The sequence below is a fragment of the Pongo pygmaeus genome, chromosome 21, assembly GCF_028885625.2.
Source record: "Pongo pygmaeus isolate AG05252 chromosome 21, NHGRI_mPonPyg2-v2.0_pri, whole genome shotgun sequence".
Classification (NCBI taxonomy): domain Eukaryota; kingdom Metazoa; phylum Chordata; class Mammalia; order Primates; family Hominidae; genus Pongo; species Pongo pygmaeus.
In genome coordinates, this window is record NC_072394.2 from 48,775,345 (window position 1) to 48,790,391 (window position 15,047).

General features: G+C 51.1%; 1 protein-coding gene across 1 annotated transcript in view; it reads right to left on the bottom strand.

The window, feature by feature from the left end:
- The window catches only part of CDH22 (cadherin 22), a 134,462-nt gene that overhangs the window by 40,781 nt on the left and 78,634 nt on the right, over window positions 1-15,047 (bottom strand). The window contains exons 4-5 of the mRNA XM_054467663.2: window positions 12,680-12,799; window positions 2,303-2,470 (exon numbers count right to left, since the gene is read on the bottom strand). Coding sequence (XP_054323638.1) covers window positions 2,303-2,470; window positions 12,680-12,799 — 288 coding nt within the window. The remainder of the gene's footprint in view (window positions 1-2,302; window positions 2,471-12,679; window positions 12,800-15,047) is intronic.

Consider the following 15,047-nt stretch of genomic DNA (forward strand, 5'->3'; position numbering starts at 1 on the left):
TCTCCAGCTTCATCCTCCAATCCCCACTCCATCTCTAGCTTCAGCCTTGCTGAAATTCTTGTGATTCTGCAACTGACTCACTCTCTCTCACCTCCAGGCATCCCCTCTCCCCGTCCTCCTCTCTGCCTTTGCCTTCCCAATTTCCGCTCTGCCTTCTAGTCTCACTGAATGTTACCTCCTCCAGGAAACCTTCCCAGAACTTCAGGCTCTGCTCCTGTGCTCCCTTGGCCCCCAAGCTTATCCCATTGTTAGAATTACTGCGTTTTTACTCTCATTTTCTGTTTATTCTCTCTCGGGTATGAGCTGCTGGAAGAAAGGGACCACATCTCTTATTCATCAGGCATTCCCAGTGCCTGGCAGAATGCCAGGCTGTCGCATAAATGAAATGTGTGAGGGACTAGTGAGTGTATGAATGAAAACCAGCATGAGTTACCAGTAGACAATCACCAGATTAACACAAATCAAAGAACGTGACAGTACCAAGAGTCAGTGAGGATGTGGTACAATGGACATGTGCGTTTCCTCATGGGGGAAAACAGTTTGGCTTTATTTGGTAAAGTTGAAGATGAGTACATCCCATGACCCAGCAATTTCACTCCTCTGTATCCATAGAGAACAAGTGCAAATGGGCACCTGGAGACCTGGGGCAACAAGGTTCAAAGCAGTCTCCTTCCCAATGGCCCCAAACTGGAAATAATGCCAGTGTCCACCACCACCAGAATAGATAACTGTGGAATACTATACAGCAAAGAAAATGAATAAATTATAGCTACCAGCAACACAAGTTCATAAACACAATTATGAGAGGTAAAAAGCAAGACAAAAACAATTTGTATTGTATGATTCATCCCATTTATATAAGGTTCAAGAATGGATGAAATTAGACTTGTGACTGGTGATGCCTACGTAGATGAACAGACTCAAAAGATGACCATCACAAAAGCAGGTAGTGGCTAACTGGAGGGAGGAGTTGGGGAAGAGGCTATGATCAGGAAAGGGCATATTAGGGCTTCTGGGGTCCTGGCTGGTGGTCACAGGAGTGTTTGCTTTATAATTATTTGTTGAACTGAACATTTATATTTTATGTTCTTTTTGTGTGCTATAGTTCATGATAAGAAAGACAGAAAGAAAAAGAAAGGAAGGAGGAAAGGAAGGACGAGCAGGAAAGCAAACCTTCCGGGGGCCCTGGCCTCCTCTCTGCTCTGCCCCACCCCTTCCAGCTCAGAGCTTATTCAGAGCCTGGCACAAGTGGGCAGAAGACTGGGTGGGGGTGTGTCTCACCCATCCCACCCGTCTGCATGGGGCTGTGAAGCATCTGCCTTCAGGGGCTGGGGCTGGGGCTGGGCTGGGAGATTGGGCAGTGGGATGGCTTCTGTGCCAGGCTCCTTGGCACCGGGAAGCCGGTTGGTGAGCTCAGCTCACTCCGCTCTGTGTCTGAGCTGAGGCTGTAGGCCGCGATGATGCTGCGCTCTCAGCTAAGGGATTGGATTCCCTTATCTCTCGGGGGTCAGTCCCCTGTGGCGGGGCCTAATGTGAGAGCAGCAGACCTCAAGTAATGACTCACCCGATAGGAATCAGCCCAGCTCCCACGGCATTTAGTCTCTGCCAGCTTTGGTGGCTTCCCTGTCGTGGCTCTCGGCCTGAGCCTGGGACAGAGGGGCTGGCTGGGCTGATAGGGAGCTGGGAGGCTGGGCCAGAGACATCCCCCAACTCCCGCTGTGCCAGCAGAAGCAGAGGGTGGAAAGGCCTCCTAGTTCAGAAACACAGAGTCCCACTACCCAGGCTCAGAGGAGGAGGGAAATGCCTGTCACTCAGACTTAGTTTTTCTCTGCACAACCTCCATCTGTCTGGGGGCTGAGCTGCCTCTGCCTAGATCCCTGGGTGTCCCCTTTCTCCCCAATACCTTCCCTTTGCAAGCCCAGGTCAGCGGCATGGGATTGCCCAACAAGTGGCTAGGGGAGTGGACAGGGGCCAGTGAGGGGTTGGAGGATGGACGGAAGGGTGGATGGGTGGGGCTCCCCCTCTGCCGGAAGCAAGAGGAGGTCTGGGAAGGTGACGGTGCGTTACTTGGCTCTGTGGAGCATCGGACAGCCCTGGGGTCTTCCTTGGTAGGAAGCATGGTTGGAGGGGGGCTAGGGGATAGCTGGTGGCTTGGGAGGACAGACAGACAGACAGACAGACAGACAGGGGGAAGCCCTTCTTTTGGTGGGAAGTCTAAAGGGAAGCTGGGGTCAGCAGGTGGCTTGGATGGGGTAACAGACAGACACAGAGACGTGCCTTCCTCTGGGAAGGCCTCACTCACTCTGCGGGAAACGGGGCGGGTTGTCATTGACGTCAGTGACTACGATGGTGACAGTAGTGGAGCCTGAGAGGCCACCCAGCTGACCCGCCATGTCTGTGGCCTGGATCACCACCTCGTAGCGCTCCTGGCTCTCGCGGTCCAGGTCAGGCACAGCCGTCCGGATTACGCCTATGGGTGAGTGAGGGTGAGGCCAGGGCGCCCCACACCAGCTGCCCACTGATGTGGAGACCCCTGTACAGGCGGGATTCAGACCCTGTGACTCCTGGGGAAATTCAAGTTCAGGAGGAGAGTGGGCCACACAAGGACATCCATGTGGCCACCATGTGGGACAGGGCTCAGCGTACGCCACACACACTCACACACGCTCATACAGATACAGATACACATGCCCACACAGATATACTCACACATGCTCACACACATGGTCACACAGATAGACTCACACACTTATACAGATGCAGATACTCACACATACACACATGCTCACACAGATGCACACGCATGCTCATATACTCACATACACTCCTATAGATACATCCACACAGGCTCACACAGAATAACACACAGGTTTATGCAGATACGTTCACAAACTTATACACACTCCTGTAGATACACTCACAAACACACACTCATATACCTTAAAGATCCAGTTACATGCTGCCACTCATACACTCACAGACTCACACAGAATTACATACAGGCCTATACAGATCACCCACACACTTACCTCTCCATGCAGAAATGCACACGGGCTCAGATACACTCACACATCCATACAGAAACACACACACTCACACCTGGACATACAGATGTACTCTTACAAATAACTCATACTCACATACACACAAACACATAGATACACTCTCAAATACACACTGAACGATCCACACACACTCACACATACTCTCAAATACACATCCTCCCACACAAACACACACACACAGACACACTAACATATACACATACACTCTCATACATACTGTAACACATACCCACACTGAAATACATACGCTTTCTTTTTTTCTTTTTCTTTTTTCTTTTCTTTTCTTTTTTTTTTTTTTCTGAAACAGAATCTCACTTTGTTGCCCAGGCTGGAGTGCAGTGGTGCGATCTCAGCTCACTGCAACCTCCTCCTGGGTTCAAGCAACTCTCCTGCCTCAGCCTCCTGAGTAGCTTGGACTATAGGCGTGCACCACTATGCCCGGCTAATCTTTGTATTTTTAGTAGAGACAGGGTTTTGTCGTGTTGGCCAAGCAGGTCTCGAACTCCTGGTCTCAAGTGATCCACCTGCCTCAGCCTCCTAAAGTGTTGAGATTATAGGCGTGAGCCACTGCACCTGGTCTCAAATACATACACTTTCAAACACGCTTGCTCACACACATTGCACCTGCATTCTCTCACACACAGACACAACACAAAAGCAACTGTGTGACTCCCCTGGGCAACCAATCCCACTTTTGGGGCCTCAGTGGGAGGCCCACTTGACATTCTATGCATGAACCAGGCCTGTGTCAGTAACACACAGCCCAGAGCCAGGCATGGAGCAGCAGCTTGGCGGGTGTGAACTGGACTCACGTCCACACTCATGTACACTCATTATGCTGTCACACTCACCTGTATACACACACGCAATATCGTTCACACATTTGTGGAGTATGGACATAAGAACACATACAAAGTCCCTTACACACATGCACACTCATAGCTACCATCACACATTCTTATTCACACCCCCTCCCACGACCAAATTATCCCCCAGCCTTAGAGGCCCACCCCAACCCTCTCCAGGCCCTAGATCCTCTATCCAGGCACCAGCTAATCACTGAGCAGACAGTCCTCCAAGCTGTTATTGGAAGCAGGGAGGGCAGCAGGCGTGGGGGTGACCGCAAGATTAATTCTGCTGTGGGGAAGACTGGGCTTCTTGTCTCCATGCCAGTAGAAGAGACAAGGGTAGGGCGGGGGAGTCGATGAGGCATTCAGAGCCTCTCCCACCACCCACTCCAACCTGCCGAGCACAAGGTGGTGACAGGTGGTGCCCGGGGCCTGTGCGCCAGGTGGAGTCATGCACCAGCAGCCCCATGCCGTGCCCCATAAAACCCAAGCTCTGACACCTGATGTCCCCCAACAGTCCCCAGACTCCCATACAGGCAACAGAATGGAAGGAGAGGCTGTAGGGCGTGTGTGTATGTGTGGTGTTTGTGTGTGTATTTCTGTGTGTACCTGTGGTAGGGTAGCCAGAAGTGGGGCGCCTAAGGGGTGGTCCTGCTTTCGTGGGATCACATGCAGATATGGAATGGGTATTCTGCCTAATCAAGGGTCACACAAACCCTCTATCAGTGGCCTTCTCAACGCCTCAGTAGGCCCCCTCCTGACCCCTTCTCTACCACCACTGGTCTTCCCAGGAACAGGGGAGTCTTGGCAGTGGATTGCCTTGGGATAGATTCCAGATCTGCCATTTCTTTGGTCATGTGATTTTGAGCTAATCCCTTCACCTCTTTGAACCTCAGTTTCCTTATCTGTAAAATGGGACAACCACCATACTGACTTAAACGACAGGATTTCTCAAACCTGGCACTGTAGTCATTTTGGGCAGGATAATTCTCTGTAGTGTGTGTGTGTGTGTGTGTGTGTGTGTGACCTGTATGTTGTAGGATATTTAGTAGCATCCTTGGCCTCCCGCCACTAAATGCCAGCAGCACTAACCATCGCCTTAGTCCCTCTCAATATTCATATGTGGAAGGTGCTGTGATTATACCTGTTTTATAGATGAGGAGACAGAGGCACGGAGAGGCTAAGTACCTTGTTGAAGGTCACACGTGTAGAAAGTGCACAGCCAGGATGCTGAGGCTTTGCAGCCCTGGACAGCAGGGGCTGTACAGGGAATGTGGGGTGTGTCATATTCTCCACCCTGAGGGGTTGGAAAGAGAGAACGGAAGGCAGACAGAGGGGAGGAAGAGAGCGAAGGTGATGGACAGGGAAGAGGAGAGAGAGAAGAAAAGGAGTCCCAGGGAAAGAGAGACAGGGAGCAATCTAGTGATAGACAGGAGGAAAGAGACAGAGAGGAAGGGAAGAAAGGAAGGTAGGGGAGGGGAAGGGAGGGGAACAGACAGAGAGGGAGACTGAAAAGGACAGAAAAAGAGAGAAGGGAAGATGGCGGGGGGGGTAGATAAACTAGAGAGAAAGCCAGAGATACCCAGAAAGAGACAGTAAGAGAGAAACAGAGATCTAGAGAGAAACAAAGAGGAAGAGAAAGAAAGGAGGGAAGAAAAATGGGCAAAGAACAACAGAGAGAGCGGGAACAGACATACAGAAAACAGAGAGGGAGACACAGGAACGGTGAAGAAAGATGGTGGGGGGTGGGGAGGGGAGGGCAGGCAGGCTTACAGTGCAGCAGCCACCAGGCCAGGGAGCAGGGGGTCCCAGGCAGAAAGGTAGCGAGGGAGTGACTTTAGCCGAGCACTTGCTGTGTGCTAAGCTTTGTGCTGGTCACTTGCCATCCAGGACCTCAGTGAATGTAGAGGATTCGTGGTAGGATGTGGGGTCACTGTGTATCTATGGGCTTGGGCACCAAAGGCTCAGTGTCCCAGCTCTGAGTGGGGGTTGGAGCAGGGGTCTGGCTCCACCTCTGTGAGTGAGAGAGGCTCCACGTGGCTGCCCTCTTTGGTGTCCCTGTCACTTCCAGCTCCTGAGGAACTGGGGACGCGACACTCTTCTCACTTGGAAACTGGTCCTGAAGCCTTGTGGTGTGTAGGATTCAGGTGTCATCTCTGGGTGTGTATGAGTTGGGCCCCCTGGGCCTTGTTCTCGGGATCCAGAGAACAGGGTAGGTTGCTATGGTGACAGTGCCCAGTGAACCACACCTTCTGGTATCCACGCCCTTGGGTCATTCCCTCCCACACTGACTCTGGCCAATGGGACATCAGCAAGTGTGCTTTGGCCAATAGGACACCAGCAAGTGCGACAAAAGCAGAGGTTTGATAAGCCCCTGTATGCTGCGGCCTGTCCTCTTGGAATCCTGAGACCATCGTACTGTGAAGAAGCCCGGGATAAAAGGCCACATGGAGAGGGAGGCCTAGTCATGCCAGCTGTCCCAGTGAAGTCACTCCCAGGGACCTGACAGCTGACTGTTGCTGCATGAGTGACCCCAGCAAAAGAACTGCCCAGCTGACACACCAAATTGTGACAAATAATAAATTATTGTTGCTTTAAGCTACCAGGTTTTGGGGTTTTTTGTTTTTTTTTTAACATAGCTCTAGATGACTGATAGAGAAATCCAGTTGGCTGGGCTATTCCTCTGCTGATTTTGTCTGGGCTTACTCACGCAGCTGAGCCTAAACTGGAGGAGCAGCTGACTGGAAGGTCCAAGATGGCTCATTTACATGTCTGGCAGTTGGTCTTGGCTGTCGGCAGGGACACATTGGTTCTTTCATCCTCCAGTAGGCTGGCTTCCTTACATAGCAGTCTCAGGACTGTGTTCCAGGACAGTAAAAGTGAAAGCTGCAAGGTCTCTTAAGGCCTAATGTCAGAATTTGCATAACATCACTTCTGCCACATTCTATTGGCCAAAGTAGTCCCAGGCAAACCCAAGTTCAAGGGGTAGGGAAACAGACTCCACCTCTTGCCCAGAACAGTGGCAAAGTCACATTAGTAAGCAGCTGTGTGCAGGGCGGGAAGGAATTGATAACATATTTTCCTATCTACTGTGTTCCACTCCACTGTCTTCCTCCTGATGCTGGGAGAAGCATGGTGGAGACTATTGCCCTCTGTTAGATCTAGGGGTGCAAATATTCCAAACCAGTCCATGAAGTTGTTTTGAAAGCTTCTGGCTCTTTGACTTCATCCGTTCACTCATTCATTCATTACAGTCTTGCTGAAGGCCTGCTACAGGTGCCGGGGCTGCACAGACTCAGATAGGCTGCAGTGTGAAAAGGAGGACTCTGGGGCCAGAGAGATATGGGCTCAAGTCTTCTTTCCACCATTTACATGCTAGCTGATCATGGGCAAGTTCCTGGGCCTCTCTGAGCCTCTGTTTCCTCTTATGTAAAATGGAGACACCCACCTGGTAGCGCTGTTGAGAGGACTGAATGAGAGGAAGCTTCCAGCAGCAGGCCTCACATTTTGGAGATGCCTTGCTGATCTCTTTCCTCAAGTTCTGGATTGAGTACCTCCATACATAAGTTTCACAGAGGCAGAGATCCATGCTGGTCTTGTTCATCTCGTGTCTATAGGGCCTGGCACACAGCAAGTGCTCAAATGACATTTTGACTGGCTGACTCCCAGTGCCCCTCCACTACTCCTCTCACAGCCTGGGTGTAGCTATCCATTTGCTTCTCTGCTGGAGCAGAAGCTCCGTGAGGGCAGAAACCAGGTCTAGTTCATTATCCTGACCCCAGGATCTGGCACTTAGAAGGTGCTCAACAAATGTTAGTTTCATTCCCTCCCTGTAAAATGGACGACTCTGGCTCAGTTGACAATTTTCAGCAGAGATCTTGAAATCTCAGAGAACATTTCTATTCCTGCTGGGGTGGTGGTGGGCGGGGGCTGGTAATTATAACCTGGCCTCAGCTCCCGCAGCCTTGTCTTCACCCATCGTCCCTAGTTCCAGCTGTTGTCCTGGCCGCCCCTGCCGTCCCTTCCAAATGCTGCAAAAGGGGCCCTGGAGCCCGTGTGATGCCTCATTAGCCCACAAATGCCATCCCTGTCGCCCCTGTGGGGGGTCTGCTGGCAGGCCTGGCCTTTAAAACACACAAGTTAATTCCTCCTCTGGCATTGGGGTCTCGCGGTGCCCCGCCTCCTCCCTTCCCTCACACCTTCCTCCCAGGCCCCGTTCCGGCTCTGCTCCCTGCTATCTGCACAGCAAGAACAGACTGTACCTCGCAGCAGCTGCTAAATATAGACCCGCATCAGCGGAATATTCCTGGCTGGGGAAATGGAGCTGGGGCTGGGAATGGCACCAGGGCAGCTCTTGCCGTGGGGCTGCGGGCAAGGGGAGGCAAAACCTGGTTCTTCCTGGGATGTGCCAGAAAGGACCCTTGCAGATTGAAGAGTTGAGGGGCTCTGGAGCAGGGACCCCATTTGAACTCCTTCACCTGCCTTGCCTGGTCCTCACTTTCTGACCTCTTGGGAACTGTTCTGCTCCCCCAGGCTCTGTGGCCTCCCAGTTGTCACCATATTCTGGGCCCTCTGCTGCGGGGGATGCTGTTTCTTAGAAACTGGCTGTCCTTCCCACTCTCATGTCCTCCGCACTCTCTGATCCTTCATCTGCCCAGCCCTGCCACCCCACCTCCAAAGACTCAGTCTTGGCCCTTCTCTTATTTCTATGTTCTTTCTTCTCCCCACCTCCCCAAAGCTTATCAACCCTAAGGCCCCACCTCCTCAGGCTGAAGCCTTCCTCATCACCATCACTATCCTTTTGTGCCAGGGCTCAGGCTGAGCACTTTACATACTTCCTGTTCCCTTGGCCTGCAGTGTTGGTCCCCAGAAATCTGCATGGCTCATACCTTCACTGCACTTGGTCTCTGCCCCAAGGTCACTTCCCCAGAAAGGCCTGTTGTGATTTCTTTCTTTCTTTTCTTTCTTTCTTTCTTTTTCTTTCTTTTCTTTCTTTTTCTTTCTTTTCTTTCTTTTTCTTTCTTTTCTTTCTTTCTTTTTTTCTTTCTTCCTTCCTTCCTTCTTTTTCTCTCTCTTTCTTTTTCTTTCTCTTTCTTTCCTCTTTCTTTCTTTCTTTTCTTTCTTTCTTTCTTTCTTTCTTCTTTCTTTCTTTTCTTTTTGAGATGGAGTCTTGCTCTGTCGCTCAGGCTGGAGTGCAGTGGTACGATCTCGGCTCACTGCAACCTCTGCCTCCTGGGTTCAGGCAATTCTCCTGCCTCAACCTCCTGAGTAGCTGGGATTACAGGCATGTGCCACCACTCCCAGCTAGTTTTTGTATTTTAGTAGAGATTGGGTTTCACCATGTTGGCCAGGCTGGTGTCAAACTCCTGACCTCAAGTGATCCACCCGCTTCGGCCTCCCAAAGTGTTGGGATTACAGGCGTGAGCCACCATGCCTGGCTGTGAAGTCTTAATCTAAGTCCTTCCTCTGCATTAGGTTTCGTCCTCACACTCGTCACTGCTTGACGTTATGTTATATGTGTGCATGCTCATCTTCTATATTCTTTACTTCAATAAAAGCGCCATGAATACAGAGCCTTAGATTTGCCTACTGATGCATTCCTAGTGCCTAGAACAGAGCCAGGCACATAATAGGCACTCAATAAATAGTTGTTGAATGAATGAGTTAACTGTCCCATTGAATCCTCACGACCATCAAGTGAGATGGGTATGATTCTCTCCCCTGTGCACATGGGGAAACTGAAGCTTTAAGAGACCCAACCATTCTTGGAGCTCCACACCTGTATTTCACATGGCCTGCTAGAAGTTCTAGATATTTCTTTCTCTGTTTTCTCTCATCTTAAAGCCAATATGGTTAGAGCTGAATTTTTTAGCTCTGCATCAGATTCCAGGGCACATTCACTCATTCCTCTGCTCTAGTAGCTTTCTTAATTTACACTCCTCCTGTTTCTGCTGGTGGTACCCCTTGCCTAGATGAATAAATCCTACTACATGGAAAGAAACTCTGCCTCCTCCCTCAACCTAGTCCTGCAGATTCGTGTTGGCCCGCAAGGTTTGTCCTTTGCAGGATCTCACTGCCACCCCCTATTTTCTCTTCTCGGCATCTCAATCAATCCTCACTATGCATTCTTCATCATCCCTGGTCTCCTAGCTAGACAGGTAGGTTAAGGAGTCTGAGTGAGTGTCAAGAAAGGGCGCAGGCTTTTGGTTTTTGCCATTTGGGACTCTATGCTGGGCATCCTGGGCTCCAGGGCCTCCCTGGCTCCAATTCCTGCCTCTGAGTCAAGCACTGTAGCAGCAGCCCGAGGGATCTTGTTAAAATGAAAACCAGAGCATGTCATTTCCTTGCTTAGTAGTCATCAATGAACCTGCACTGTCGGTGAGGAGGAGGGGAAATGGGTACTCTCACACGTGGCTCACGGGAGTGTCGTCTGGTACATTTCGGCATTATCTATCGAGATTCTGAATGCATGTGCTCTTTGACCCAGCTTCTCCAGTTCCTGAAAATTATCCTGCAGATATACTCACACAAGCACAAAATGATGTATGTGTGAGGTTATTCACTGTAGCATTTTTCGTTGTAGCAAAAGATTGGAAACAGCATAAGTGTCCATCGGTAGGGGACTGGTGAAATAAATTTTAGTGTATCCATAACACCCATTATATAAGAGAATGAGGAAGCCCTTTATGTACTGATATGGAATAATCTTCAAGATGTATTGTTAAGTGAAAAAGGCAAGCCGTGTGTATAGTGTGTTTATAGCTATCATTCATGTAAAAAAATAAATACATGTACCTTATTTTCTTGTACATGTACAGAATAGCTCTGGAAGATCCATGAGAAAATTACATTGGTTGCCTTGGGGATACAGACTAGGTGGCTGGGGGACTGGATGGGGTAAAGAATTGCTACTAAATGCTTGTTTGGACTTTTTGAATTTTGAACCTTGAGATGTATTATCTATTAAACATGACTTAATATTTTCAAGTGAATGAGTCTAAGATCTCATAGGATATATACACCAAGTGGCTACCTTTGGGGCTGCAATTACTGGTGATAGGGAGTGGGAAGCACTTTCTTTTTTTTCTCTTTAGCATTTCTTTAATGTTTGAATGTTTTATAAAATGTATTACTTTTTTGGGGAGAAAAAATAATGAAGATACTTTGTGTGAGAAAATACAATTATAACTGTGCTCATGGATTGGAATCCTCTCCCTTCTCCCCCAGACAAAGGAAACACACAAACAAAAACCCAAAACCCAAATCCATCAACTCCCCCCAACCCCACTTCCCAGCTTTGCCCTTAGAATGAAATCCAAGCTCCTTAGCCTGGCTCACCCCAGCAGTCAGGCCCCTGCCACCCTCTCGACGTCACCTCTCAACAAACGTGATTGCCCAAGCCTGAGTTGCTTACAATTCCCCTCATGCCCCAGGCTGTTCCGCTTCTCCCAACTTTTGCCTGAGCCATACCTTCTACCTGGAATGCCCTTCTCTGAAATCTTGGTCTGGCAACACCTTCTTCTTCTTCTTCTTCTTTTTTTTTTTTTTTTTTTGAGACAGGCTGGAGTGTGATGCTCTGTTGCTCAGGCTGGAGTGTGATGGTGCCATCATAGCTCACTGAAGCCTCGACCTCCTGGGCTCAAGCAATCATCCCTCTTCAGCCTTCTGAGTAGCTGGGACTACAGGCACCTGTCACTATGCCTAGCTAATTTTTTCTTTTTGTAGAGATGGGTTCTCTCTGTGTTACCCAGGCTGGTCTCAAACTCCTGAACTCAAGCGATCCTCCCGCCTTGGCCTCCCAAAGTCCTGGGATCACAGGGGTGAGCCACTGCACCCGCAGACACTTTCTTATCCTTTGTAGATTGCTGCTACTTCCTCCAAGAAGCCTTGCATCCTAATCCCCACATATCTGCCTATCCTCCTGCCCCATAGGGCTGTGAGCCTCACAATGACATTTGATAAACATTCTGTGCTGTCTGACATCTCATTCCCCGCCTTCACCCAAGCCAGGCCCCTCCTATCCCAGGAGCAGTGAGAGCACCCCGCTGGAATCGGCAGCCACTCCCAGCTGTGTGACCTCAAGTGAGTCACTTCACCTCTCTGGTCTTCAGTCTTCTCATCCTGTCCTCCTCGCACTCCCCCAAGGCTTCTCAGAGATTAGTCAGGTTCCAATGTCACAGTGAGTGAAGTGGGGGACAGCGGGTGGGCGTGCTGCACCATCGTTTGGTGGTGTTGGGGGGATAAGCAAGAAAGAAGCCACTCTTCCTTAAAGGTCTCTGTGTCTTAGACATCCTTCCTTAAAGATGCCTGTGTTTTTCCATCAGGTCCTTAACAACTGCCATGTGGGCAGAGCTCTCAAAACTGCTGAAACCAGCCGTCCTCCCTCCCCCAAACAACACTTGTGACCCCGGAAGAGCTCACACGCCTGCTTCAACTTAGCTCCAAGGACAAGCCGCTTAGTTCGGACCTTTGAGGTCCTTTTAGGGCACCCACAGCGGCTGCTTCCTTTCTTTCTGTTTCTCTTCCAGTTTTGGAAGAACCCCCCACCCCATTCCTTTTCTGTTCCTCAGTCCTTCCATCTTCGGGCCTGGCTGCCCCTCCCTCTCCGCGACCCTGGACTCTCCTGCTGTGCACAAGGTGCCCCCTGTGCTGTCCTCAGAGCTTCTGGGACAGAAGGCTCAGAGCAGACGTCTGGGGTGGTCCTCGCCCCGCCCCGCCCCCGGCCCCGCCCCACGGCTCCGCCTCTGGCCCCGCCCAGCCCCTCACCGGTCTTGGGGTCCACGGTGAAGTGGTGCTCGCCGTCCAGCACGCTGTACACCAGCCGAGCGCTGCTGCCGTACGTGGGGTCATCCGCATCCGAGGCCATCACCTGCATCACCGACGTGCCTGGGCCCGGGGGACCAAGCGAGACAGGGGTCATCTGGGGCTGCCGAGGTCGTTCCCCCACTTTGCCTCACCCCAGGGAAGCTGGGAGAGGAGACCCTCGGGAGACCTGCGGGAGGCCATCGAATACAGCCCCTCACGGTCACCATCCCCACTCTGAGCCCTAACCCTCTTCCTGTTTTGAGGCCTTTCTAGTGGCGCAAGCGTGACCATGGAGTCAGATCTGGATTCAAGTCCCCTTGGGGTGGTTCCCAGCTGTAGGACTCTGGCAACGAAAGGCAGCCTCTCTGAGTCTGTTTCCTCTTCAGCAAAGTGAGGCGAATCCTAGTGCTTGGTTCACTAGGTTGAGGGGATGAATTCTAAACTCCCAGCACAGAGCAGTTCAGAGAAGTTTCTCAATGATGGCAACAATCATTACAGTCATCACAGTCAGTTGGAGCCAGGACTGGAAACCAGGACCTGACTCTCAACCCAGGGGCCATTCTACCCACTGCAGCTCCTACCGATTCTTCAAGGGACTTCTGCCTCCTCTCCCCGCATCGTGGTGGTAGGGGACAGCCCAGAGGGACAGACCAATTCATCGGGGGTCAGAGGCTAGTATCTCTTGACCCCCGGCAGGAGAGGGCAGCACCCAGCCTTCCCTTTGGAAAGTTGTTGGCTGCAGGCCCTGGTGCCCTCCTCACCCCTCCCCCTGGGTGCCCAGACAGCCCACCCCCAGACAGACACACTTCTCCTCATGCTCTGCACGTAGACTGCTGGGGAGAGTATAAATTGGATAAAAGTCCATCAAACAGCAGCAATTAAGTTATTGATTTTTGACGCTGCCTCATTAAACTGGGAGCTTCTTTTGGTCTGTCCCAGAGATGGCTCTAATTTGACATCATGTTCAATTTTACGAAAGCAGGGCTTGGGACGTGAGGCTACACCAGGTGGGGGTGGGGGTAAGGGTGGAGGCAGGTCAGGTGGAGGGGCCAACAAAGCCATTGAATCCACCCAAACCTTTCCAGAAAGAAGAGGGTGAGTTGGAAGACTCAAGAGTGAGTCTTGGGGGTTCAGGATATGACCCAAAGGGAAGGAGATGGAGACCCCACCTCAGAGAGATGCCCTCTGCTGGGTGCCTGCTGGTGGGGCCAGGCGGCCCCTCCTGGGCTGGGCTGGGCTCCCTGGGCCAGCAGGGCTGCATGCTGGGAGGTGAGGCCAGTTCACTGCCTGGCTAATGAGTGAGAATCTGGAAGCGCTACTGCAGCAATTCTGCTAAGCCCAGCCCGCCGCCCGCCTCTCCCGCCTCCAGCCCGGGGCCCTCGATCATTCCAGACAGACACATGTATTTATTTTTCACTCTTTTGCATTTCTCATTTCCCTCTCCAGGTTCCCCCTCCCAGCCACAGTCTCCTAAAACGTCCCTGCAATGCGCCTGTCTCTTTGGCCACTCCAGCTCCATGTCAACCATGTCAGAGTTGCCCAGAGAAGCTGAGGAAGAGGGATGGGTAAGCCCCTTCCCTCCAGATGCTGGTGCCCAGGGGTCTCCTACTCAGGGAGGACACAGCCCCAGGTGCCTCTTGCTGGACTGGAATTATGTCCTATTGAGCACTCATGACACACTGGCTTCACCAGCCACTTAAATCCATCATCTCTAATCCTCATAGCATATCAGAGATGCAGAGTGGGCCCTCCCCCACCTAATATTACAGGTGAGGAATCAAGTCAGACAGGAGAAAAGATTTCACTGAGGGCACAGAGTGAGGAAGTGGTGGGATTTGAACCCGGGACTCTGGGATGCCAAGTCCCTTCTGGAAAGCAGTGTCAGCACAAGTACAGTGACTTTGGGGACAGTGGTCTGGTGTACTGAGTCACAACCAGTGATGGCACTGCCACTTATTAGAAGTTTGACCTTGGATCTGTCATGAACCCCTTTGTGCTTCAATCTCCCCATTTTGTGAAATGAAGGTGGTAGTATTACAGATCTCCTGAGATCATTTTGAGAATTCAATTTCCACGTCCAGCACCAAGAACAGTGCCTGGACCATGCCAAGAACCCAATAAGTGCAGGTTGTTGTCATCTCAAGAGGCACAGCACGCCAGTACACAATGGCACAATTATGCCTCCCTCACAGAGGTGCTGAAATGGGAGAAGATACATAAAGCATCAGGCTCATGGTGGGTGCACAATAACTAGTGGCTGTTGTAATTGTTATGAGAGAGGGTCTCCCTGTCACTCCCCCGGCATGTCCCTCCCACTCCCTGGGCAAAG